This window comes from Chiloscyllium punctatum, chromosome 12 (genome assembly GCF_047496795.1).
Source record: "Chiloscyllium punctatum isolate Juve2018m chromosome 12, sChiPun1.3, whole genome shotgun sequence".
In the NCBI taxonomy this organism is placed as follows: domain Eukaryota; kingdom Metazoa; phylum Chordata; class Chondrichthyes; order Orectolobiformes; family Hemiscylliidae; genus Chiloscyllium; species Chiloscyllium punctatum.
In genome coordinates, this window is record NC_092750.1 from 34,268,024 (window position 1) to 34,295,777 (window position 27,754).

Below are 27,754 nucleotides of genomic sequence, written 5' to 3' on the forward strand. Positions count from 1 at the left end.
TAGGATATCAGTTCAGCAGAAAGGAGGCTGCCCCCTGCAGGAGGAGCAACATATGTAGAATGACCACTTAGGCATCCCTGTAAGAATCAGGGGAAGGAAATAAAAACATGAGGAAAGAAAATAATATTATAAAATTATAGTAAGTGTTACAACCAGGTTAGGAGGGTGAACAGCTCCCCTTTTTTTAACATCTTCTCGTTGAACCATGTTATACTTTAAAAGACTGTAGAACCTAATGGATGACCTATAACCTAAAACAAGTTACTGAAATATGGTTCAATTGTATATTTCAAGTCCATCTTTGTTGTCTTTTTCAAACTAAACAATCCACAGATAACCTTTCATTTCCAATGAGGCAGAGAGATAATTACAAAACATCTGCCTCATTTAATTGGATTATAGGTCATCCCTTCAGTTGTTATTCAGCTTTACGCACTTTACTCACACTGTCTAACACCTTTGGTCATTTGCAGAGACTTATTATTCAACACTCCACTCACATTTTATAATCTCTCTGCCCTTGATCTCTCTGGCCATAAATTCTGTGTTCTGTGTGCTTCCTTCTCACTTCACCTGATGAAAGGGCTATGCTTCGAATTCTTGTGATTTCAAATAAACCTGTTGAACTATAACCTGATGTCATGTGATTTCTTACTCAATTAAATATAGTTAACCAGATCAAAAGTGAAAGTGAGCCAATTCCAAGGTTTTCTTGACTGAAAGAGTGGATTTTTATTGACTGTAACTAGCTTGAAATCAAAATACAACATCAATGCACACATTAAACATAAATAATGAACTTACAAAGATGGTAGTGAGAGGGGTATCTAAAACAATCAGGAGGTTAAGGTTGCATTTTGCAATTTTTTTTGTTTTGATTTGTGAAGAGTGAAACCCGGGTAACTCAGCAGTGGCAGTACTTGCAGGTGCATTTAATTTCTCAGTCAATTGTGGGTTTTCCAAACTTTTTTGTTAGTGGTAAGCATTTACTGAGATTGAGATTGAGAGAATGTGAAGAACTTCCAGTGGCTGAACTTTAATAGTTCATGTTCCTTTCTTTCACTGCTTTGTTATCTAAACCAAGCCACTGAAATATGGTTCAGTTGTATATTTCAAGTCTGGCTCTGTTGTCTTTTTCAAACTAAATAGACCATAGGTAACCTTTCATCTCCAATATGTGCAGTAATTATGCTCGTTGAGTTCAACAAGGGATGCTATTTTTTTCATGTCTCATTGAGTTTCAGTGTACCTTGAAAAAAAAATGCTACTTCTGAGGCATCTAGGTTCATATATTCCACATGAGTTTTCTGAACTTGTCACATGATAATAGTAGTGGTTTTGATTAGTTTAAAACCCATTTCAATCCATGAAAGTCAAATATTGAAAGTTGAATATTATAGACCATTTTCACTACGATCAAAACAGAAATATTATACGTCAAATTGCAATTGGTTGTGTTGTGAGGATTGGTAGATAGTATGAGTGAGGGCAAGGTTAGACTTGGATAAGCTGCCACAGCATCAAGGCGTACTGGCACATAACATCTTGATTAGCGTAGAAAGATTCACAGTGTGAGTCATATGTCTTCGTATTGATCATTTTGGAAAGACAGGAAGAAAACAAAAGGAAGCTGGGAAAAATAAAATCACATAGCTATTGTTAAGTTTGATTAGTACTTTAGTATTCCAAAAGTCAGTAAATAGAAATCTTGGAAAGCTCAGCTCTGAGAGTACCTTTCATACAAAAACATGAACCATAGACACTTAGTCTCAGAGATCAAAACAGAAAAGTAAGAATATGTGACCAGCTTATTAGTTTTCAAAAAAGGAAGATTTTCCATACTTAATTTTAGGTAACATTATCTATTTCTGTGCTGCAGCAAACTAATACAGCACTACTTATCAGACCACAAAGTTTATGTACTAATACTTTTTAAAAAACAGCTTAAATTGAGATAGAGTTTTCATGCTTACATAATTAGTAATTAATATTAAAAATGCATGTAGCAAGGATACAACTTATTATTAATATATATTATAAAGATTTAGGTAAAAGATTTAAAATCCTGAGGAATAGTCATACTATTATAAAATATTCAGCTTGGATCTGGATTTGTTTAAACACAAAATAAACGTATGGAATTTGTGAACATATTACTTAGTTTGACATTCATTCAACAAACTAAATGGAAGTAATTGAAAAGTATTTTTGTATTAATAATTGGAGTTGGAAGGATTCTTTAGATTAAATATGGAAGTCAAATTGTACTTACAGCACTTCTAACATTGGCCCTGAAATTATGTTTTGGGACACTGAATAATGAACCTTAATAGAAAGACATTTAATCATGTATCACCGATTGTTTGTATAAGTAGTTAAGAATGGACTGGAGAGGCAACAGCTTAGTGGTAATAGTTTTGGACTGTTAACCCAGAGACCAAGTAATGTCCTGGGGACCTGGGTTTAAATATTTCAGTTGAATAAAGGGAAATATGGAGCTATGAGGGAGCAACTGGCCAAAGTTCAATGGTATAATACCTTAACAGGGAAGACCGTGGAGGAACAATGGCAGATATTTCTGTGTATAATGCAGAAGATGCAGGATCAGTTCATTCCTAAAAGGAAGAAAGATCCCAGGAGGAGACATGGGCGGCCGTGGCTGACAAGGGAAGTAAAGAAGCATATAAGGTTAAAAGAGAAAAAGTATAACTTAGCGAAGATAAGCAGGAAAACGGAGGACTGGGAAGCTTTTAAAGAACAACAGAGGATTAGTAAGAAGGAAATACGCAGAGAAAAAATGAGGTACGAAGGTAAACTGGCCAAGAATATAAAGGAGGATAGTAAAAGCTTTTTTAGGTATGTCCAAGGCAAAAAAATGGTTAGGACAAAAATTGGGCCCTTGAAGACAGAAGCAGGGGAATATATTACTGGGAACGAAGAAATGGCAGAGGAATTAAATGAGTACTTCAGATCTGTGTTCACTGGGGAAGACACAAGCAATCTCCCTGAGGTAACAGTGGCTGAAGGACCTGAACTTAAGGGAATTTCTATTTGCCAGGATTTGGTGTTGGAGAGACTGTTAGGTCTGAAGGTTGATAAGTCTCCGGGACCTGATGGCCTGCATCCCAGGGTACTGAAGGAGGTGGCTCGGGAAATCGTGGATGCGCTGGTGATTATTTTCCAGAGTTCAATAGAATCGGGGTTGATTCCTGAGGATTGGAGGGCGGCTAATGTTGTGCCACTTTTTAAGAAGGGTGGGCGGGAGAAAGCAGGAAATTATAGACCAGTTAGTCTGACCTCAGTGGTGGGAAAGATGCTGGAGTCTATTATAAAGGATGAAATTACGGCACATCTGGATAATAGTAACAGGATAGGACAGAGTCAGCATGGATTTATGAAGGGGAAATCATGCTTGACTAATCTTCTTGAATTTTTTGAGGATGTAACTCGGAAGATGGACGAGGGAGATCCAGTGGATGTAGTGTACCTGGACTTTCAGAAAGCTTTTGATAAAGTCCCACACAAGAGGTTAGTGAGTAAAATTAGGGCGCACGGGATTGGGGGCAAAGTACTAGATTGGATAGAGAATTGGTTGGCTAATAGGAAACAAAGGGTAGTGATTAACGGCTCCATTTCGAAATGGCAGGCAGTGACCAGTGGGGTACCGCAGGGATCCGTGCTGGGACCGCAGCTTTTTACAATATATGTAAATGATATAGAAGATGGTATCAGCAATAACATTAGCAAATTTGCTGATGACACAAAGCTAGGTGGTAGGGTAAAATGTGATGAGGATGTTAGGGGATTACAGGGTGACCTGGACAAGTTAGGTGAGTGGGCAGATGCATGGCAGATGCAGTTTAATGTGGATAAATGTCTGGTTATCCACTTTGGTGGCAAGAACAGGAAGGCAGATTACTACCTCAATGGTATCAAATTAGGTAAAGGGGCTGTTCAGAGAGATCTGGGTGTTCTTGTCCACCAGTCAATGAAGGCAAGCATGCAGGTACAGCAGGTCGTGAAGAAGGCTAATAGCATGCTGGCCTTCATAACAAGAGGGATTGAGTATAGAAGCAAAGAGGTGCTTCTGCAGCTGTACAGGGCCCTGGTGAGACCACACCTGGAGTACTGTGTACAGTTCTGGTCTCCAAATTTGAGGAAAGACATTCTGGCTATTGAGGGAGTGCAGCGTAGGTTCACGAGGTCAATTCCTGGAATGGCAGGATTGCCTTACACGGAAAGACTGAAGCGACTGGGCTTGTATACCCTTGAGTTTAGAAGACTGAGAGGGGATCTGATTGAAACGTATAGGCTTATGAAAGGATTGGACACTCTGGCAGGAGGGAACGTATTTCCGTTGATGGGGGAGTGCCGAACCAGAGGACACAACTTAAAAATACGGGGTAGACCATTTAGGACAGAGATGAGGAGAAACTACTTCACCCAGAGAGTGGTGGCTGTGTGGAATGCTCTGCCCCAGAGGGCAGTGGAGGCCCAGTCTCTGGATTCTTTTAAGAAAGAATTGGATAGAGCTCTTAAAGATAGTGGAGTCAAGGGGTACGGAGATAAGGCTGGAACAGGATACTAATTAGGAATGATCAGCCATGATCATATTGAATGGCGGTGCAGGCTCGAAGGGCAGAATGGCCTACTCCTGCATCTATTGTCTATTGTCTATTGTCTATTGTCTAAATCCTGCTACAGCAGATGGTGGAATTAAAAGCCAATGAAAGTTGGAACTAAGAGTCTATTGATGACCATGAATCAATTGTTGGATTCCTCTGCTTCAGTAAGTGTCCGTTAGGAAAAGAAATTGCCATCCTTACCTTGTCTGGCCTACATGTGACTCCAGACTCACAGAAATGTGTTTGACTCTTAATAGTCCTCTGGGCAATCAATGATGGCCTAGCCAGTGATGTCCTCATCCTATGAATGAGTAAAAAAAAAACTTATCCCTCCTGGCATTCCCAAAGAACTGCACCAATTAGTTGCTTCCCAGCATCAGCTTTCTTTCTGAATAAATATCTTGAGCATGCAAATATAGGTCCTAACAAGGACTTTAATACCCTGAATGAAAAGTGAGCAGACAATTCAATAGAGCTTGTACCATACAACCATATTCTTTGTTCAGTCACTCCAGATCTTCAGTGACCCAATAACAGCCTTTGAAAAGGTCACTTGATGTTTTGCACAAAAGTGAAGGAAACATTTTTGGAATTTAATTTCTGAGGAGTTCCATGAATTTTCCTTCCACTCCTCTTTCACTAGAATCTGGTTTTACCAGCTAGGGCTGTAGGAATTTTAACTAACTCTCCACCTATTCCACTAACTCTATCTTCCCCCATGCTCCTTTACCACAAGTCCTCCTGCACAAGGCTTCATTCCCAGATCCCATTCCCCAGGTTCTCACAGTCTACCCTGAGTTCCCACCCTGCTTCCGTATTCCACTCATTCAGTCCCAATGACCAGTCTACCTTTCCCCTCATTAAGCCACTATTCCCCAGATTCTCAAGTGTTTGAACCATCATTCTCCAGTTCCAGACTCTTACCCTTACACACTATTCTCAATTTCTGTCTCACATTCACTATTCTTTCCTTTTCTAAGTCCACCATTCTCTAATCTCCCTTCCTGCTATGATCCTAGTCCCAGGCTTTAATTCTTTTGAGTCCTCAGTTTGTGTACCTCAAGTCTTCTACTTCCTCTTCACACTCACCAAGTCCCCATTCCTTAATCTTTTTCAGTTGAAGCCGATATCTTCCTTTTCCCAAATTCTTCATTCTCCACACTGTTTTCCTGACTCCCTTATTCTATAATCTTTGGCCTGAATTTCTCATTCCTCAGTTACTTTCTCTCCTGAGCAAACATTCCTCAGTTGCTTTCCTCTCCTCCAACTTCCATTTGACATCTCTATCTCCCTTCCCTATAGCTCTTCCCTGACTCCTGAGCCCTCTCACAATTGCATCCAATCCTTGTAGCTCTCTAACAAGCTCCATAGAAAAGTTTGGGAAGTGATTCTGTTTATTAATGACTTAGATGAGGGAGTCGAAGGGTGGGTCAGTAAATTTGCAGATGATACAAAGATAGGTGGAGTTGTGGACAGTGAGGACGGCTGTTGTCGGCTGCAGAGGGACTTAGATATGATGCAGAGCTGGGCTGAGGAGTGGCAGATGGTGTTCAACCCTGCCAAGTGTGAGGTTGTCCATTTTGGAAGAACAAATAAGAATGCGGAATACAGGGTTAATGGTAGGGTTCTTGGTCAGGTGGAGGAACAGAGGGATCTTGGGGTCTATGTACATAGATCTTTGAAGGTTGCCACTCAGGTGGATAGAGTTTGTAAGAAGGCCTATGGAGTATTATCGTTCATTAGCAGAGGGATTGAATTCAAGAGTCGTGAGGTGATGTTGCAGCTGTACAGGACTTTGGTTAGGCCACATTTGGAGTACTGTGTGCAGTTCTGGTCGCCTCACTTTAGGAATGATGTGGAAGCTTTGGAGAGGGTGCAGAGAAGATTTACCAGGATGTTGCCTGGAATGGAGAGTAGGTCGTACGAGGATAGGTTGAGAGTTCTCGGCCTTTTCTCGTTGGAACGGCGAAGGATGAGGGGTGACTTGATAGAGGTTTATAAGATGATCAGAGGAATAGATAGAGTAGACAGTCAGAAACTTTTTCCCCGGGTACAACAGAGTGTTACAAGGGGACATAAATTTAAGGTGAAGGGTGGAAGGTATAGGGGAGATGTCAGGGGTGGGTTCTTTACCCAGAGAGTGGTGGGGGCATGGAATGCGCTGCCAGTGGGAGTGGTAGAGTCAGATTCATTGGCGACCTTTAAGCGGCATTTGGATAGGTACATGGATGGGTGCTTAATCTAGGATAGAAGTTCGGCACAACATCGTGGGCCGAAGGGCCTGTTCTGTGCTGTATTGTTCTATGTTCTATGTTCTATGTTCTATGTTTCAGATTAGTGTAGTATAACCTCATTCTGTCTCCTAACACAAGGCTATGGTCACTAGCTTTGTAAAGTGCTCTACACAAATGTCTATTGTTCATGTTGCCATACTGCGTTGAGCTGGGGGACATAAATTGTTAATCCAGGCTTTTATAGTGAGCACTCATGAAAGGACGTTGTATGATCAGAAGATTTTATTTTGATTGACTCCACAACTGAAGAGGCTGCACTTCGGTGCACTCTGGTGGGCCTGGGCGGGTTGGTGAACCTGGGTTTCAGGCTGATGTCTTCTGGCATGCATTCACCTCACACTGTCCTATTTAATAATTTGAATTTCTCTTCCAGTGAGTCGGCCCCACAATTTCACTCCATTGCTTTTGTGGGATTTTTTTCTAAGTAACATCTTTTAATGCCTCAGACGACTAACCACATAAGGAATTTCAGCCAAACATATGAATCATCAATATACTTGTATCCATGGTACCTATGCAGCACACAAATAATTTTGCGCTGACATCCAGATTTGGTATTTAACTGCTATGCTTGCTCAGGATATTCTGAATTTAGATTAGGAACACATTCATCTGCAGTTTCACTGTAACACAAGCAAGGGATTCAGATTACATCATAAAGCATGACAGTGAAGCCATTTGTTGCATAAGCAATTACAGGAAATTGATCTTGTAACTGTGAGAAGAGTGCTATAAATTAGCTTTATAAATTGTAATATCAAACACAATATTATCATTGCTATCTAATCAACATGAAAAAAGATTTTAAGAATTAATTGCCTAAGGTCATATATTCACCAATACTTTCTAAAAATAATAAAGCTGCAAGAAATTATTTGTTCTTTCTGATGTTAGTTTTCTGAGATAATGTGATATTTTACATCCTAAGCACTCAAAACATGACAATATTGAGGTAATATGTTTCATTTTGAGAATGAATTAAGGTTGAAGTGTTCCTGCATCATTCAATCTCATGTAACCATTAGTTGATGCATTTATTTTAGTAAGGTGAGGATTAGAAAGTCTCCTTTACTTGTTTTAATATAAAATGTATTTGTATTAACCATTCTTCAGATAACAACACGGGGGGAAAATGAGTTAAAAATTTAATACTTGTAAATCAATCTGTTTATTATACTGGAACTCCATTTTGAAATATCTAAGAAGAGTCAAACCGTACGTCTTTTGTATCTTTTACTGGTTTTTCCTTCTGTAAAGATCTAAATTCAGCATCATGGGCTCATTTGTAAGACAGGTTGTTAAACTGGCCTGGAGCAAATGACTGTACCATCTTACCTCTCCAGGTTCTGGGTCTGCAGCAGCTGAACTCAAACTGGTTCATGGCCCCACTACTGAATGATCATCAAAAACAAAAGCTGTAAACCTTACAGGATTTTTAGTTTCTGAAGGAGCAGTAATAAGGACTGTTGCTGGCCAAAGCTCACCTCTCTCACAGATTTACCTCAGCAGCAACAAATAAATGTGCAGCTCAACTGAATTTATCACAATGAGACTCAATTTAGGCTAATAACAGGTTTAAGTCACAAACTTGTTTTCTTTTACAGAGAGATGACTGTAGATAGATTGAGTACTTCATTTTGTGGTTCTAAGCTTCTCTTTCATACCATTTTGTTATCAATCTCTATATCTTGATTAGTTAGATAAGTGACTAAAACATTTACTTTTTGCAATTTGTTACAAAAAGATAGTTTGCTGCTTTAACTGCTCTCTGAATGGATGTGATTGGAGATTTGGAATTACCATTCAAGTTTGATTCATTAACTGTCTTATGTTTCAATTTTAATCATATGTGAACTGAATCTCAAATGGGTGATAGATATGGGACTAAAGGAATTTCCTGACAAGTTAGTTCCAATTAATCCAGAATTGAATAAAGAGCAACATGTCAAGTTTTGAAACATAGCCAAATAGTACAAATTTTATTGAATCTGGTACAAAGAGTTTGGGGTTAATCTGATGCGTTATCTTTCTCAAGATGTTGTGCTAATGATGTCAAGAAGCTTGGAAGCTTCATATATTTTAGTGCAGTTCAAAGCTAAAACTACAGCTTTGAAGCTTCCACATTTTGCCACCCCGATCTCCATCTCCTGGCCCTCATCTAGCTTCCCTTAACTGGAATTTAAATCCACCAAATGTCAGCCAAATCTTTGAAGCAGGATTATTTCACATAGTGGAGTCTTTGAAGATATGAAAATATAGCTATCAGTCAGCTGGAAAGCGGTGATGAAAGAATTAGAGGTCAATTATAAAACAGCTAAACAAAATTGTGTACAAAGATTGGAATTATTGGTACAAGTCACTAGTGGTCTTTTACAATTGATCCATTTTAGAGATGATACCATAAAGGATTTTACCCCAAAGAAGTTGACAGAAAGTAATATCACTATTTATGAAGTGAGGGTATCCTTGCAAGCTTTGAGGCCTCTAGCACTCCTATTCAATGATTTTTGCAGTATTGGCACCATTGTCATTTACACCTCAGAACATATTGTGCCTAGAGATACCAGTGAAATCTTTCAGCTTGCTCTGGTGATTCCTACTCTTGCTGGGCTGTGTAGCTTTTTTCCCAGTTGGGGGAGGGGTGAAGAAATGTTGGTTAGTGTTTCCACCTGGCAAGTGCTCATATACTTCCTGGCAACTAGTCAAGAACTATATTGGCTAAAGCTGAGGAGCAGATTTTCATATACAGCTTTGTTAGTTCTGATGATGATTTTTTATTTGATTTCAATGTGATGTTATTTTTGAACTGATGCTTAAAATCAAGTCTCTTGAAAGGATTGTTACTTTGAGGGGAAGCTTTAAGAACATCATGTGTATTATGCATGTGTCAGCCTTAGCATAGTGAAGCAATCTTCCCTCTGAATTGGCAAGTCATAGATGCAAGACCATAGCCAGTCTTAGGCACATAATTCCAACTGAGCCATCAGCACAGTACTGAAGAAGTTGAGTGTTGCACTAGGAAGATGCCACCTTTTAAATCAATGTTAATTCCGCTCTCTTGGGTCATGGTAAAAGATCCCAAATCACTATTCAAAGAAAACTCTGGTGACCTGTAATAGTTTTATCTCAATCTACACTACCATAAGATAGATCATCTGGTCATATATCTCATTGTTGTTTGTGGAGCCTTCCTACTGTATGAAATTTGGCTGTCGTCTTTCATTACTTTACAATTGTGGCAACAATTCAAAATGACTTCATTGGTTTTCAGATGCATTAGGACATCCAAAGATGCTAATGGGCTCAAAATGAAAGAAAGTTTGCTTATTCCTTTTCTTTACTATTAGCTGCCAAGAAAGAACCAAAAGCCGCTTCAGAAGTTGATAAAATTTGATAATTTAAAAGTTAATGTACTACAATTGACTTAAGTGTAAAATCTATTCAATATCCTTTCGCATTGGAACTAAAGATAAAAGGAAGGCCCTCAACAAATTTACAGAAGTTAATTTCTTTATATTGTAAACAATATTAAAACTAAAAATGTTTGGATTGTTCATCTATATAGTTTTATTCCTGCACATTACAGGGGGTTGATAGCTCACTTAGCTGGATAGCTAGCTTGCAATGCCCACTGAGGCTAACAGCATGGGTTCAATTCATACATCAGCTGAGGCTACTATGAAGGACTCTCCTTCTCAACCTCTCCCTTCACCTGAGATGTGGGTGACCCTCAGCTTAAACCATCACCTGTTGTTTCTCTCAGAGAGAAAGGCCCTATGGTCCAGTAGGATGATAGCAACTTTGCATTTACCTTAATACACATTTCAGGTGTATATTTTCCCACATTATGGCTTTTCCTTTAATTGTTCTGCCCAATAATTGAGAGGAATGTTTATCAATAATACATTCACACGAACATTGCTCACTCGAAGTTGATAAGGAATGATGTCATAATGAGTTCATTCCCTTTCCTGAAGATCACGATCGACCAACACTTTAAAAATGTTGCTTTGAGTTTTCGGTGAGCTGTCCAATTGGCCTATTAGTCTGTTTTACCATCAAAGAACTGATTGAACTATGAAAATCACAAGGCTGATTCCTTATCACCTTTGTCAATAATTGCATTGTTCTGTGTGAAATATGAAACTCATGCCTGCATTCCTACAATGATCTGATTGTTTATAGGAAAGCAATGCCAGCAAGATTTACCCAATTTTATTTTTCTAGTAGTTTCTCAGCCTCAATCATTTTAATCTCATTTTCTGAGATTACAATTCTTCTTCGTGGGGTCATCATCAGCATTTTATTACTCCGGTCTCACAACCTCCCCCATCTCTCCTTTTCAAGTAAATGTTTTGAGTACAATATTCTGTTCCATCTATTCAATGTAAATTACAGGATCGTGTTTTGCTGTCTACCAGCCATACATCCAACCTTAGAATACCACCCTTCTTCAAACTGTAACTTCTTTCCTTCACCTCCTGCTCTGTTCACATCCCTTCCTTCTTAGCAGTGATTTTCACTCACTTTCCACTCACCTCATCTAGCCAAGCTCTGTAAGTGGTCCGTTTTCATTCTTCACTCCAACATACTTTCTGTCCGTACGTTCTGCAGAGCAATGAGAATCATTATGAAATGAAACATGAACATATAATGGCCTGAGCACCAAAACAGGCCTGGTTGGGGTTAAAAACAGAGATCTATCAGGTGGATTTGGCTAGCATTCTTTGGCTCTTTATTGAACACAATCTAGCACTAGTTTGACAAGAAAGCACTCCTAGTGATCCACTCTACTTACCCTCTAATCCACAATGGTACCTGTTTGAAAACAATCTGAAAAGGACTGTTCTGAGGAAGGGTCACTGGACCCAAAACATTAACTCTGATTTCTCTTCACAGCTGTTGCCAGACCTGTTGAGCTTTTCCAGCAATTTCTGTTTTTGTACCAATTTATCTTATTTGAATCAGAGGTTTTATATTATTACATTGAATAAGAATAGGATGCTCTAATTTTTTGTTTGTTAGATGTTTTGTTTGTTAGTTTGTTGACTGTTTCATTTGACTAAACTGAAGATATCATATTATGACATTTTCGACTTGTAGCCTAGATTCATTAACTTAATTAGCATACATTAATAGCAAAACCATTTGAAAATTTACTGTTACTGTTCATTAATTGAAATTCTCAGAAACTTGAGCTTGACATTTGATCTACATTTCACAAAATACCATTTCTGTCAATGAAACATTGCAATTATTAATTATGTCAATTCGCATGCATGTAATATATTGTGAACATGGGACAATTGAATCTTGTCAATACATTCTGAAAAAATTCACATAGAGGTTAATGTAAAGAGAAATCCTGGAAGACAAAAACGTGATTCTTACATATGATTCAAAAGTTGAAATATTTAGTGCTGATAAGCCCTTTGTTTTAAGGCTAATAGGTGAACTTCAGTTTTATGAGTTTGTTTTTCAAATATAATTTGTGATATAGGGTTGTGATCTTATATATTCATACAAATTATTTTAGAGCCTGTATTCTGAACCAGTGGCATGTGGGTTTTGGTCTGTGGATATGAAGGGATTTAATCATTAACCTGTCAATTTTTCTGGAGCCAGTACTTACAAGAGAGCAATTCTTGGAGTACCAATTAGAATTTGTTTGCATTGTTCGTTTTACAACTGAAGAGAGCAAACATTGAAAAGTATTAATTTGTGTTTGGGTTAGAAGAATCAGAAATTTTTTTTGCTAAGGGAAAACATTTGGTTTCAGTTTGCAGGGGACTGAGATGAAGTTAGATTGAAGGTCAGTTTCTCCTGGGAGAAGGAGCAAGTTCAGAGCAGTTAGGCAATAGTTTATCTATAGTATGGGATTTAGTTTGAAAATTCAGATCAGAGGTTTTTGGTTAAAAACCTGAATGGGTTATTTGAAGCTAAGAATTTTTAAGCTCACTTGTATGACTATTCAAGGAAAAGCCCATCAAACTCTCAAGACTGGGAATTTGAAAAAAATTAAGTTAAGCTTTTAAGTTAAGTTAAACCTATCAATGCATTAGCGAAGGGAACCCTTCACTATTTGAGTACTGTAAAGTGATGGTGTTGGCATAGATAGGACTTTATTTTACCATGTGCTTTGAAATCTTTCAAGTTATGTTATAAATAGCTTGGTTTGCTTGATTTTAATTTATTTTCTTCTGTGTAATAAACTTCTGTTTTACCAGTAAAACCAAATCCACATTATTGTATATGTGATTTTTATTAAAAGATCACCACATGCAGTAAAAACAACAAAATATGATCAACTGTTATGAACCAGGCCAGATCCCTCAAAACATTTCAAAAAGGTAGCCCAGACCCTAAGTTTACTAGTTGTTTTAAGTAGGTATAAAGTGGATATTCAAGGAGAGAATCAGCTGGTCAAACCACTTAGTTTTAAACAAAACAGAATTTATTTACAAGATTACTGAATGAAACACAAACAACAGAAACAGAATACTGAATAACTTAACCTCTCCAAAAACTCAACAGATCATCCCAACTTAATGATGCTGTACGAGATACTTGCAACAATCCCCATAAACATCCCCTGGCACAAAAGGTAAAATGAAACACAAGTTTTTAAATAGATAGAAGTCAGAGAGACAGTACAAGCCTGGACCTGCTTCTTTGAGTCCAATGGCTTTTCTTCACAGTATTAAAAAAAACAGAGAAAAGCTGAGCTGGGAGAACTTGCCACTTGCCTTTCAGTGTACAGTGTTTACTTTAAAACTTGGAAGCCTTCTGCCTAAGGCAGTCTGTGTTAGCTATTATCAAATTGGGCCTAAAACCCTACACCCAGACTTGTTGCGTCATTTACAACCTCTCTGAAAAAAGGCCAAGGACTATATGACCATGTTAAAGGACAGCATCATCACACCACCAAGCCAGATTTCAGTATGTGATCAGCTGGGATCATACAGAATTCATAATTCTACTAACTCTGTTCAGAATATTATACTTGCTACCTCAAAATATGTTATTTAAATGATAATCAGTGCAGGACAAATTTATACCTGTGACATGAAGGTTGTTAATGTGTGGAATGAACTTCCTGAGAAGTGGTGGATGCGGATATAATTACAACGTTTAAAAGACATTTGAATATGTACATGAATAGGAAAGGTTTAGAGAGATATGGGCCAGAGGCAGAGAGGTGGGAGTAATTAAGTTTGGGATTATGATCGGCATGGGCTGGTTGGACCAAAGGGTCTATTTCCATACTTTATGGCTCCACGACTCTGACATGAAGGGCAACCTTTTTACACAGAGACAGGTTAGTATGTGGAATGATCTGTCAGAGAGGGTGGTGGAATCTGATACAAGTAGAATATTTAAAAGACTTTTGGATAAGGAAAGGATTAAAGGATATGGGCAAAAGACAGGCAGGTGGGACTAGTTTAGTTTGAGGACATGGTCGGCGGAGACTAGTTTCCATACTGTATGACTCTGATGACGATGATCTCTGATATGGAGAGATTGTCTTGTGATAAAAGGCTAAACAGGTTGGGAGTCTACTCCCTGGAATTTATAAGAATGAGAAGTGATCTCATCAAATCATATCGGATTAAATAGAACACTGAACATAGAACAGGACAGCACAGCACAGGCACTTCGGCCCTCGATATACCAACTTTTTATCCTACTCTAAGATCAAACTAACCTACATACCCTGCATTTTACTATCATCAATATGCCTATCCAAAAATTGCTTAAATTTCATGCACCCAACACTCTCTGTGGAAAGAACTTACCTCTGACATCTCCCCTAAACCTTTCTCCAATCACCTTAAAATTATGCCCCTTTGTGATAGTCATTTCCCCGCTGGGAAAAAGTCTCTGGCTATCCACTCTATCAATGCCTCTCGTCATCTTGTACACCTCTATCAAGTTACCTCTCATCCAATGAGAAAAGCCCTAGCTCCCTTAACCTTTCTTCAGAAGACATGCCCTGCAGTCCAGGCAGCATCCTGGTAAATCTCCCTGCACTCTCTCTAAAGCTTCCACATCCTTCTTATGATGAGGCAACCAGAACTGAACACAGTATTCCAAGGGTGGTAGAACCAGGGCTTTATAGAGCCACAGCATAACCTCGCAGCTCTTAAACTCAATCCCCCAGCTAATGAAAGCCAACAAACCATGTACCTTCTTACAAACCTATCAACCTGGGTGGCAATTTTGAGGGATCTGTGGACATGGACCCCAAGATCCCTGTGTTCCTCCACACTGCCAAGAATTCTTCCTTTAACCCTGTAATCTCTATTAAAATTCGACCTTCCAAAATGAATCACTTCATACTTTTCCAGGTTGAACTCCATCTGCCACTTCTCAGCCCAGTTCTGCATCCTGCCCATGTCCCATTGCAACCTATAACAGCCTTCCACACTATCCACAACTCCACCAACCTCAATGTCATCAGCAAACTAACTAACCCACCCCTCCACTTCCTCATCTAATCATTTGTAAAAATCACAAAGAGCAGAGGTCCCAGAACTGATCCCTGTGGAACACCACTGGTCTCCAAGCTCCAGGCTGAATACTTTCCAACTACTACCACCCTCTGTCTTCAATGGGTCAGCCAAACTTCCTGTTATTCCATGCCTCCTTATGTTCTGAATGAGCCTACCATGGAGAACCTTATCAAACGCCTTGCTAAAATCAACATACACAATATCCACTGCTCTACCTTCATCCATGTGTTTTGTCACATACTCAAAGAATTCAGTAAGGTTTGTGAGGCATGACCTGCCATGCTGACTCTCTCTAATCAAGCTGTGCTTTTCCAAGAAATCATAAATCCTGTCTTTCAGAATCCTTTCCACTAATTTGCCCATCACCGATGTAAAACTGACTGGTCTGTAATTCCTAGGGTTATCCGTATTCCCTTTCTTGAATAAGGGAATAACACTTGCCACCCTCCAATCATCTTGTACTTCTCCAGTGGACAGTGAGGACACAAAGATCATCACCAAAGGCGCAGCAAACTCTTCCCTCGCTTCCTGTAGTAACTTTGGGTATATCCCACGAGCCCGGGGGACTTAACTATCCTCATGTTTTTCAAAATGTCCAGCACATCCTCCTTCTAAACATCAACCTGTTCAATCGTGTCAGCTTGTTTCACGCTGTCCTCACAAACGACAAGGTCCCTCTCACTAGTAAATACTGAAGCAAAGCATTAATTAAGGACGTCCTCTACCTCCTCCGACTCCAGGCACAAATTCCCTCCAGTATTGCTGATCAGCCCTACCCTCACTCTGGCCATCCTCTTGTTCCACACATAAGTGTAGAATGCTTGGGGTTTTCCTTAAACCTACCCACAAGGCTTTTTCATGCCCCTTTCTAGCTCTCCTAAGTCCATTCTTCATCTCCTTCCTAGCTATCTTGTAACCCTCTGGAGCTCTGTCTGATCCTTGCTTCCTCAACCTTAAGTAATCTTCCTTCTCCTTCTTGACTGAATGTTTCCCATCTCTTGTCATCCAAGGTTCTTTCATCCTGCCATCCCTTTTTGCCTCAGTGAGACAAACCTATCCAGCACTATCAGCAAGTGCTCCCAATACATCCTCCACATTTCTGTTGTATATTTCCCTGAGAATGTCTGCTCCCAATTTATGCTGCACAGTTCCTGCCTAATCGCATTGTAATTTCCCCTCCCCAATTAAATACTTTCCCATACCGTCTAGTCCTGTCCTTCTCCATGACTATAGTAAAGGTCAGGGAGTTGTGATCACTATCACCGAAATGCTGTCCCACCAAGAGATGTGACACCTGACCTGGTCCATTGCCAAGCACCAAATCCAATATGGCCTCCCGTCCAGTCGGCCTATCTATGGATTGAGTCAGGAATCCTTCCTGGACACACCTCACAAAATCTGCTCCATCCAAACAATTTGCACTAAGGAGGTTCCAAACAATATTAGGAAAGTTGAAGTCACCCATGACAACAACCCTGTTACTTCTGCACATTTCCAAAATCTGCCTCCCAATCTGCTCTTCTGTGTCTCTGTTGATATTGGGGGTTCTACAGAAAACTCCCAATAGAGTGACTGCTCCTTTTTTGTTTTTGACTTCCAACCATACTGACTCAGTAGACAAATCCTACTCAACAACCTGTCTTTCTGCAGCTGTGATAGAATCCCTGATTAGCAATGCCACTTCCTCACTCTTTTTCTTTCCTCCCTATTCCTTTTGAAACATCTAAACCCTGGAACAGCCAACAACCATATCTGCCCCTGTGACACCCAAGTCTTCTTAATGGCCAAAACATCTTAGCTCCAAGTATTGATCCATACTCTAAGTTCATCACCCTTATTCCTGAAACTTCTTGCGTTAAAATAGACACATTTCAAACCATCACACTGACTGCAACTTTGCCCTATCAACTGTGTATCCTTTCTCACACACTCTCTGCATGCTGTATCTGCCTGTTCACCAATAGGTCTGGTTCCCATCCCCCTGCCAAACTAGTTTCAACCCTCATGAAGAGCTCTAGCAAACCTCCCACCAAGGATATTGATGCCCCTCCAGCTCAGATGCAACCTTTACTCCTTGTACAGGTCCCACCTTCCCCAGAGGTTAACCTAATGATCCACATATCTGAAGCCGTCCCTCCTACTCCAGCTCTGCAGCCAGGTGGTCAGCTGCACTTGCTCTCTGTTCCTAGCCTCACTAGCCCGTGGCACTAGTAGCAACGCTGAGATTACTACTCTGCTCGTCCTGCCTTCGAGATTCCAATCTAATTCTCTATATTCACTTTTCAAGTCCTCATCCCTTTTCCTAGCTGTGTCATTGGTACCGTGTGTACCATGACCTCTGGCTGCTCACCCTCCTCCTTAAGAATCCTGTAGTCTCAATCCGAAACATTCCTGACCCTGGCACCTGGGAGGCAACATACCAACGAGGAGTCTCGTTTGCAACCACATAATCTCCTATCTGTTCTTCTAACCACTGAATCTCCCATCACTATCGCTGTCTTATTCTCCCCCCTTCCCTTCTGAGCCACAGAGCCAGGCTCAGCGCTTAGAGACCTGGTAACAGTGGCTTTCCCCTGGTAGGTTCCCACCACCAATAGCATTCAAAGCGGGATACTAATTGTTGAGGGCACATGGAATCCCTGCACAGAGCTACCTTTATCCTGTAACTCAGGCATGAATATCTCCCTATAACTTCTGTCTGTCACCCCCTCAGCCTCCTGAAGTTCATCCAGCTCCTGTTCCAGTTCCCTAATGTGATCTGTATGTTACATATTGTGGATTCTTAGAGAGCTTGACAGGGTAAAGGCTGAGAGGATATTTCCCCTCATGGGAGAGTCTAAAACCAGATGGTATAGTCTCTAGTTTAACACTGCGATGAGGCGGAATTTCTTCTCTCAGATGGTTGTGAATATTTGGAACTCTTTGCCACAGAGAGCAGTGGGGGGGCACAGTCCTCGTCTATATTTAAGGTTGCAATAGATCGATTCTTGATCAATATCTAGAGTTACTGGGAAAATGCAGTAAAATGAACGTGAGGAAGGTTGGATCTGCCAGGATCCTGTTGAATGGCGGCACACATTTGAGGAGCTGACCGTCCACTTCTGTTCCTAATTCTTATGGTCTTATGGTTTTTACAAATATAAGAATACACTTCAACTCACTACCTGTTTAAGTTGCATATTGTGGTGAATGTTTAAGGAAATTGCGATCATTTCACAGTAAATCTTTGGCTAAATAATGTATTTCTTTTATGTTTGTTGCAGGTCATTTGTCATCCAACAGATTCCAAGCAGTAACCTCTTTATGGTTGTTGTAGACGCCAGCTGTGATTGCCCAGTTGGACCAATTACAATGGACCCTATAGAAATAATGTATATCCTTTAATACAGTTGATTGAGTTAATCTGTTTTTGAAAAGTATTTAATTTTATTAATGAATACTTTCCAATCAGCAGAAGCAGCAAAGCAGATTTATAATAAGAACATTTCAAAATAATATCTATCTATTTATAGAGCATAATGTGTGTGTAATTTGGCAGCAGCCATACTGTTACGTAGTTACTTTGAAAGTCACCGAAGCAGGTATGGTTCAGTCCTTAATTTATTCATGTCAGTTTATTTAGTTTAATTTACCTTTAGTTTGAGTGAGTAATACTTTTTCCTAACATGAATAACATTTTCCTAACATTTATGGGCGGCATGGTGGCACAGTGGTTAGCACTGCTGCTTCACAGCACCAGAGACCCGGGTTCAATTCCCACCTCAGGTGACTGACTGTGTGGAGTTTCCTCTGGGTGCTCCGGTTTCCTCCCACAGTCCAAAGATGTGCAGGTTAGGTGAATTGACCATGCTAAATTGCCGTAGTGTTAGGTGAAGGGGGGAATGGGTGGGTTGCGCTTAGGCCGGTCGGTGTGGACTTGTTGGGCCGAAGGGCCTGTTTCCACACTGTAAGTTATCTAATTAATACAGCTCCTTTTGTGGTACATTTAGAGAGTTGAAAATCCCTATAGAGTAAAATTTCCTTTCTTTGCCTCAGACTGTTGAATAGCCTGGCTACAGTGAATGCTATCTCGGCTTTCCAACATGTTCTGGGAGTTTGTTCTTACATTTCGTGCGTTGCATCCTCTAGAACCATTCCTAGGTATGGCTTGCATAACCGCCAGGATGACTAACTAGAGGTAGTTGTGCATTAATGTGCAATCAGAAGGATGTAGCCCTGGAATCCTCAGCATTGACTCTGGATTAAGGCTCAGTATGCGATCAAACATGGGCAAGAAAATCTTTTGTTATCGAGGTCCCTCAACTGACGTATCAGTTTCCTCCATATTAAATACTGCTTGGAATACTGCAGGGGGCACAAAATATACCGAACAGTTTGGGGATTTAAGTGTCCCTCATGAAGTGTGGCTTTGTAGTAGCACTACTGATTGAGCTGTCTAAGACCTGCTGAGCATATCTGTCAGCGTAGGACTGATGGTAAGTCAACCAACACAAGACTGTAAAAACTACTTGACCTCACCTGTAGCAATGTACCTGTTGCAAATGCATCTGCCCTTAACCATATTGATAGGAATAACATTATGGAAATGAGGTACTGTTGTTATGGATTAGTGGTGCTGGAAGAGCACAGCAGTTCAGGCAGCATCCAAGGAGCAGCGAAATCGACGTTTCGGGCAAAAGCTCTTCATCAGGAATAAAGGGCTTTTGCCCGAAACGTCGATTTCGCTGCTCCTTGGATGCTGCCTGAACTGCTGTGCTCTTCCAGCACCACTAATCCAGTATTTGGTTTTCAGCATCTGCAGTTATTGTTTTTACCTACTGTTGTTATAGACCAGATTAGACCTCCCAAAGTATATTTGGGAGATAGCCCAGACCCTAACTTTCATACACTTAAAAGGCAAGTGTAAAGTGCTGTGTTCCAGATATGATTCGATTGGTCCACCACTAAGCTTCAATCGAAGTATACTTATTCTTACAATGCAATTACAATGCAACAAAAGAAGAATTGGCATAACTTTACTCTGTTGAAATACTTAACAAGATAATGTATTATTTAACCACGAATCATCAACTATTCCAATATAGGCAGCATTCCATAAACATACCTTGACAAAAATGCAGTTCAGGAAAACAGTTATGATTCTCATATTCTGGCTGTCTCCAGTCCAAATTCAAGAAACAGTCTGCCCCTTTTGATTTTTAAGAGGAAGCCTCGCTGTCTAAGACTTCATTCTAGCAGCAGAGAACCCAAGCTTTTAGCTCTAGCAGCCAGCTGAAACCTTCTCAACTAACTGAAAGCAAAACTAAAAATCTTCCTGAATCTGTGTGAGCCCTGACCCCAGCCACTCCTGATTCTTCTGTCTTAATTTAAAAAAAACACCCAGGGAGAACTCAAAGTTGTTTGCCTGTGTGAAGGAGGTATTTCAGCACCATGGTGACAATACCCTTCTGCAAGAAAAACAGGACAGAGCACATCTCTTAAAGGCACAGTACTACCACACTGTCTTCATATTCAGGTCACCCTCCATTGTGCAGTATGCCCTTATCGGTATACCAAATGAGGTAAAACAGGTCTCATTATTCAAAATTGGACATGCAATTCACACTTCAACGGGTCATCAACAGCAGCAGAATTGTAATCCACCAGAATCTTTGGTTTCATGGCCCGTACTATCACTCACTCTATCATTACCATCAAGCCAAGCAAACAATGCTGGTTCAGTGAAAAATATTGGAAAGCAGAAGCAGCTGAGGAGCAAATGTGTTAAACAGCAGAAGCAACACGCTGTAGGTTTATCTAATCCATCACTTAGGTCAATGTCCTGTTGCCCCATTACATCCAGTTGTGACAAGTGATGGATTGTTAATCAGCTGACTTGAAGAGCATGTATCATAAAAATCCTCATTATGATGATGAAGCGCAGAAAGTCAATGCAAAAGACAAGGCTGAAGATCTTACAAACATCTTCAAACAGAAATGCCAAGTAGACGATCCATCTTCACCTTTTGATGAGGTCACAATATCTCAGAAACGAGTCTTCAATTAATTGAATTCATTCTACATGAGATCAAGAAGAACCAAGCACACTTGATACAGACTTCTGCAGAGTCTGTCATGTCCCACCAACAGGACAGGACATAGCTGACGATGAAAATGGTGGTGTCTGGGACATTGTCTTTAAAGTTTGATTCTGAGTATACCTTTTGTCAGGTGTTGCTTGGCCAGTTTATTGGACACTGCTGAAAATGTGTTGCTGGAAAAGCGCAGCAGGTCAGGCAGCATCCAAGGAGCAGGAGAATCGACGTTTCGGGCATGAGCCCTTCTTCAGGAACCCTGAAGCCCTTCCTGAAGAAGGGCTCATGCCCGAAACGTCGATTCTCCTGCTCCTTGGATGCTGCCTGACCTGCTGCGCTTTTCCAGCAACACATTTTCAGCTCTGATCTCCAGCATCTGAAGTCCTCACTTTCTCCTCAGTTTATTGGACAGCTCTCCCAGTTTAACATTTGCACTTTGTTGGTAGCAGCAAACACAATATGATTGAATTTTCATCTGGTATTAGAAGGAAAAGAATGGTTCTCAGATTCTGTTTTAAATCTAAATGAAAGCAGTTGAGCAGGCATGAAAGCAGAGCTTGATGAAGGAAATTGGAACACCAGATTAGGAGATAAATCATAGGGGGTATTTAAGGGGGTATTTTAAAACACTCAGAATAAATTCCAATTATAAAAATAAATTCTAAGAAGCTGACCAACTTGCCATGATTATCTGAAGAAGTTAAGGAAAGGATCAAATTGAAGGAAAAGACATACAAATGTGCAAAAATGACTAACAGCTCAGATGATTGGTCAGAAAATTAAAAATGGCAGAGAATGACTAAAATGTAAATCAGGTGAAAGAAATTAAAGTATGAAAGAAAGCTCATGAGAAATATAAAAATGGATAGCAAGGGTTTCTATAAGTACCTAAAAAGGAAAAGTGAGTTTTGGTCCATTAGAAAATGAACATAATGAGTTGTAATCACTCAGAAAGTGGTACTGAACAAACTGATGGAGCTGCAGGCTGACTAATTGGGTCCTGTTGGACTTCATCCTTGGGTCTTAAAAGAAGTGGCCAACGAAATAGTAGATGTGTTGGTATTAAATTTCCAAAGCTTGCTATATTCTGGAAAGGTAGCATCAGTCTGGAAAGTAGAAAATATAACTCCACTACAGTATTCAGAATCTAATGTGAGACTGGAGTAACAAACGGGCCAAATTAGAAAGTTTCCTTCCCTCACTGTTAGTAAACCTGTCAGGTTTTTGGATTACGTCAGTTGCTTTATGGTCACTCTCTTACTGTTAACATCTTAATTTGTAGATTTTACTGAACAAAGTGGGAATTCTCAAACTTTATGATAGAAGTTTAATTCATTTTCTTCATTTTAATCAACCAGGCTTCTGAATTACGAGCCCAGTAACATGACCTCTACGTCACCAGTCTGCATTGCTATTATTCATTATTATTGTAATTACATTCACAAATTGAGAGCTCAGGAGAGGCTATATTAATGAGTGTGTTAATGCTGGTGCATTTCTGCCGGTCACTACAATATTATTTTTGATAATCTCATTTGTCCCCAGTGTGTCTTCATTTTCATAAAATGTTTCTACTTTTGAGACCTACTGTAATCTTCCAATCATTTCAGCTGCACGTTATTTGAAAGAATGTATTAAAATGCAATATTTTAAGGGCACATTTGAAACTGACTCTCCTTAACTGCTGTGAACATAATGAATCACAGAAATGTGATCATCTTAGATCTCAGAAAATCAGAAGACGTCCAGACTCCTGTCATCCATTCCATGCTGAAGTAAGCAACTATGTTTAAGAGCGATCAGTCAACTTATACAATAGCTATTTTTACAAAATAGTTAAGCTGTTGTTTTCAATGAGTTGGAAATCTGCCTTTCTCTTTCCATAGGTACATAATGCATTTTAAGGAAGACTTTCTATAAAATGAATTAAAATGATTACATACATCTTCTAGCACTATCAAACTCCAATTATATTTACTATCTAGCTCACGAGCTGAAAATTAAATAATAAAGGTTAATGAATTATTGTAAATTCCAGTGTCATTGTGCCTGAATACTTCAGTTGACTGTTAACCTGGTTGTGAAAGTCTTGGTGCAACGCTCAGGTTCTCCTTCTCTTGATGCTACATTTAACATGGTTTGCAAAAGGAAAAATCATTGCTATAGAGCGTGTTAGATATTTATGGGCAGCTTTCTTTGAGGTGATCACCAATGCCACACTGTTAACTGTGGAGTTTGACGCAGTCTAAATGATGAACAATTTTGTTTTGTTCTACAACAAGAGTAATATTTGAGGCCTAAATCTTCACTCCCTGTTAGGCTCTGCAAACCTGGGCTTTAAAAATTATTGCCAATATTTCTGATCTTCAGTCTGAGGAGTAGAGTAGATTAGAAGTCAGGGTGAATGACTCCATAGAATAGAACTATGGAGGCTGCCAGTTGTGAAGATAGGTTAACCAGAAGACCTTATTTGTCCCGGAGAAGATGGTGGTGTGTTGCTTTCTTTAATCACAAGTCCTTGTGTTATAAGTATTCACTAGTGCTGCAGGAAGGGAATTCCAGTAATTTGTCCTAGGGACGATGTGTTATAATTTCGCATTGGGGCAGTGTTGCACAGAGGGAAACTTGGATATCCTTTTTATATCTATTTGACTCATTCCCCAAAACTGTAATCAAATACTTAGGAAAATTTAGAAAACTAAGCACTTGGTCTGAGTACTGTTCCAAACATTTGTCTAGAGGTTGATAATTTTTCAAGATTTTTCTTACTTCCAGCATAGTTTTCCCTTCAAATCTCATCCAAATGTCCCACTGGTATATCTCCCAGTTCAACACAGGTGTAGCTAGTGTCTTGAGTATAACAACCTGAGACAAAACTTTTTTGGTTCTAATGTTGTTCTAATTCTGGAGTTTCTTGCCTCGAATTCTCTATCTGTCTTCTCAGCTTGGTTATCCCTGAAGTGTAATGTATTTTTATGAGTCCTCTGTTAACCATTATTAAAATCTCTTACTCAGTACACTGAATATTAAATGAACTTTGCCGGTCAGAGATGTTCCATGCTTTGCAACTAGATTGTTGTAAAAGCTAAAACTAAATACTTTTTATAAATCTGTTCAAGATTAGAGCCATATCCACAATCTACTCACCACTTTATAATTAAATTCTTGTTGACCCTTTACTCTTCTAATATTTCTCTCCCAGGTAACTTGGTCACATGATCATTGACCAGAAGCCAGGTGCTTTACCAGAAACTTAAGTCTTAGAGAATGCTCGTATCAACATAGGTCTTTTCTGCCTTTACCAAAAACACACATGTACGTTTACAGTAACAAAAGCATAGGTGGTTTCAGAAACAGTTAAGAGTTTAGCACTCAAGAATTAACAGTACAGAGACAGAGAAAGGTGATCAAATTTATTTGTTATTAACATCTGTGAAAGAAAAGCTGAAGGTAACTCACAGAGCTTAACAGAAAAAAATAGCTGCCATACCAATGAAAGCGACATTACAAGGCATAACCAAAATGTTTGAGCAGAGATGTTTGTTTAGGGAGGTTTTTATATAGCCAGAAACCTGGAAAACTCAAAGCACAGCCATTATTGATGGAGTAAAGGTAAAATACATGAACAAAAGTTTAACGCTAAAAGAAAGGTGAGCTCGAGAGATAAAATTCTAAAACTGAAGAAGGTTACAGTGTTTGGAAAGACCCAAACTGAGAAGCAATTTAAATATCTGGATAAGAGTTTTAAACTTGAAATGTTAGTGGTCTGGGAACAAACGCAAGTCAGTGAAGTCAAATGAGTGGGATTTAGTATTGAATAGGATCTAGACAACAGAGTTTTGAGTTTGCTGATGTCTGCAGATAGAGGGGGATGTCAGACCAGCCTGGAGATCATTGGAATCATGAGATCTGGTGATGACATAGGCATGATGGAAGGTTTCAGCAGTGGATGATTAAGGTAGATAATTTTAGAGGTGCATATGCATAACCTTTGACAATGTCTTTGCAATTACTGAGACTCACCTCAGCTACAGATAGAACCATTACTTATTACCTAAGTATGAACGTTAATATTAACCATTAGTAACAGCAAATTATTGTCTTGTGATTATGTCACATTTTTGTCAAATGTTTTGTAACCATATAAATAAACTTAATCATTTCAGGAGAATGCAAGAGAATGTGGAGGTGCACTGGATCTAACACCTTACCTTGCAATTCAACTGCTGCCTCTCACTGTGGCATTGTCTCAGACGTGACAGAAACTCTCGCATAAGAACTTTGGCATGCTGAATCATGGGAAGAATCATAAACTGAACGCCAACAGATTAGAGGAAATGCCAAGCAATGAAATACCCCTAAATTACACAAAACATTAGAAACTGAAACTTTTGGTGGAACCACAGTGAAGGTAAATGTTAGATCAGAACTAGGTAAACAATTTGCAACTTATGCAAAATATATACAGGTATTGTCATTATGGTAACCATAAACTGTGAGACTAAACCATTCACTTTGCAGACATCATTGGTGATTGATTGTTTTGAGCCTTGCCTTATCCTTAAGAGATTGAACTTGTTTGTGTACATTTTTAAATAAACAATCTCTTGAAAACAGCAGGTTTGATGTAGCATGGAGTACCTTTTGTTGTGTCATTTGTTAACTCTATGTTCCATTAATGCATTTTCTTATTTCTCTATATCATTTGTACATGACTTTCATATAAAGAAAACTAGTGAATAGTTGTTTCTGTACACAGACTGTTTACGGTGTTAAAATGTCACCTGGTTGCTGAAATCCCATTAGAAATAGATATGGAATGGAAAATCACCTTCTCAGCAGACTTTTAAATTCAAACAAAAATTGTATAATTGCCATATCAATCAATGTTTTAATTCAAATGCTCATTTGTTAAAATTAGCAAGTTGTTGTTTTACTGTAGGTCTTCATTTCTACACACAAAAAGCAAGGAATATTGTAGCAAGAATATTCTTAGTTAAACACAAACTGTTATTTGCAGCTTTCCAAATATGCACGTTTTGTATGATATGCCCGGTGATGCTGAATATTATAAAGAGGAAAATTGAAGAAATGTATGAATATGCATAGAATATTTGATCATTCGCAATATTCTGAATAAAGAGAAACATTGTAAATTTGTTGAAATTTTTTTTGTTTTTATTCAGAAATGTTGCTGCAGTCCCATTGGGGATACTTAAATGCATATAGCTAACAGAATCACGCATCAGGATTTAGGCAGTTACTTGTAAGTGCTGGAATGGATATTAAATTAAATGGGACTTTGAGTTAAAAATAAACAATTGATGAATTTAAAAACAAATTATTGCAGCAAAATATATTTCAGAAGTTTTGAATATGATCATATTTCTGTGAGTCTTTATGTATTCAAGAGTGAAACACTGTACATGCACTGAACACAATCGTCCGTGGAAGGTAAGAAGGAAAGAGTAAAGATGCGCAGGCAGTCCCCAGGTTGTGAATGAGTTCTGTTCTGGAATCCATTTGCAAGTCAATTTGTACACAAGTCAGAACACAATGCAGAACTATATACAGGAAATAATTGTATGTGGAATCTTTAATATTACATCCCTGTTATGAGATTGTGTTCGTAAGTATGATAAATCAGATATCTTAAAAGCAAGAGAGAGAGAAAGAAACTGCATAGGGATCACAGAGAGGGAAATTGAGAGAATATAAAAATAAATTTTAAAAAGGAAAGGGTGAAAATCATGGTGAAAAGAAAAAACAGAAAAGTGAAACCAAAAGAAATGAACAAGTAAGAAGGGTAACCACTGAATGGCACACAATAAAGGAGAAATATCTACAGAGATTTGACATGTCAAGTATTAAACAATTGCACTCACCATTAAGAAAACTGTCCACATAGATTTAAGATTCTGTATTGTAGGGATTTCATTTTCCAGACTTCAGCTTAAATCTAGCACTTAATCAAGGGGACCTTCAAGTGTCCATCAGCAACAATGTCAGCAAGCAGACTAGAGTCATAGAGATGTACAGCATAGAAACAGACACTTCAGTCCAACTCATCCATGCCAACCTGATATCCTAACCTAATCTAGTCCCATTTGTCAGCACTTGGCCCATATAACTCTAAACTCTTGCTATTTATATATCCATCCAGATGCCTTTTAACTGCTGTGATTGTACCAGCCCCTACCACTCCTCTGGCAGCTCATTCCATACATGCAGTACGAAAAAGTTGCATG

General features: G+C 39.1%; 1 protein-coding gene and 1 long non-coding RNA gene across 3 annotated transcripts in view; one reads left to right on the forward strand and one right to left on the reverse strand.

Annotated features, from left to right (window-relative positions):
* cacna2d3a (calcium channel, voltage-dependent, alpha 2/delta subunit 3a) overlaps positions 1 to 26,662 on the forward strand; it is a 950,991-nt gene extending 924,329 nt beyond the window's left edge. For both annotated transcript variants that reach the window (XM_072582307.1, XM_072582308.1), the window contains 3 exons: positions 18,696 to 18,805; positions 23,199 to 23,281; positions 25,673 to 26,662. In XM_072582307.1, coding sequence (XP_072438408.1) covers positions 18,696 to 18,805; positions 23,199 to 23,281; positions 25,673 to 25,765 — 286 coding nt within the window. In that variant the 3' untranslated portion in view covers positions 25,766 to 26,662. The remainder of the gene's footprint in view (positions 1 to 18,695; positions 18,806 to 23,198; positions 23,282 to 25,672) is intronic.
* LOC140483771 (uncharacterized) lies at positions 827 to 27,510 on the reverse strand. The gene is made up of 4 exons (XR_011962034.1): positions 27,392 to 27,510; positions 11,458 to 11,527; positions 4,827 to 4,926; positions 827 to 1,630 (listed from the first exon to the last, which is right to left on the reverse strand). It is a non-coding gene; the product is annotated as an uncharacterized lncRNA (long non-coding RNA).
* Between the last annotated feature and the right edge of the window lie 244 nt (positions 27,511 to 27,754).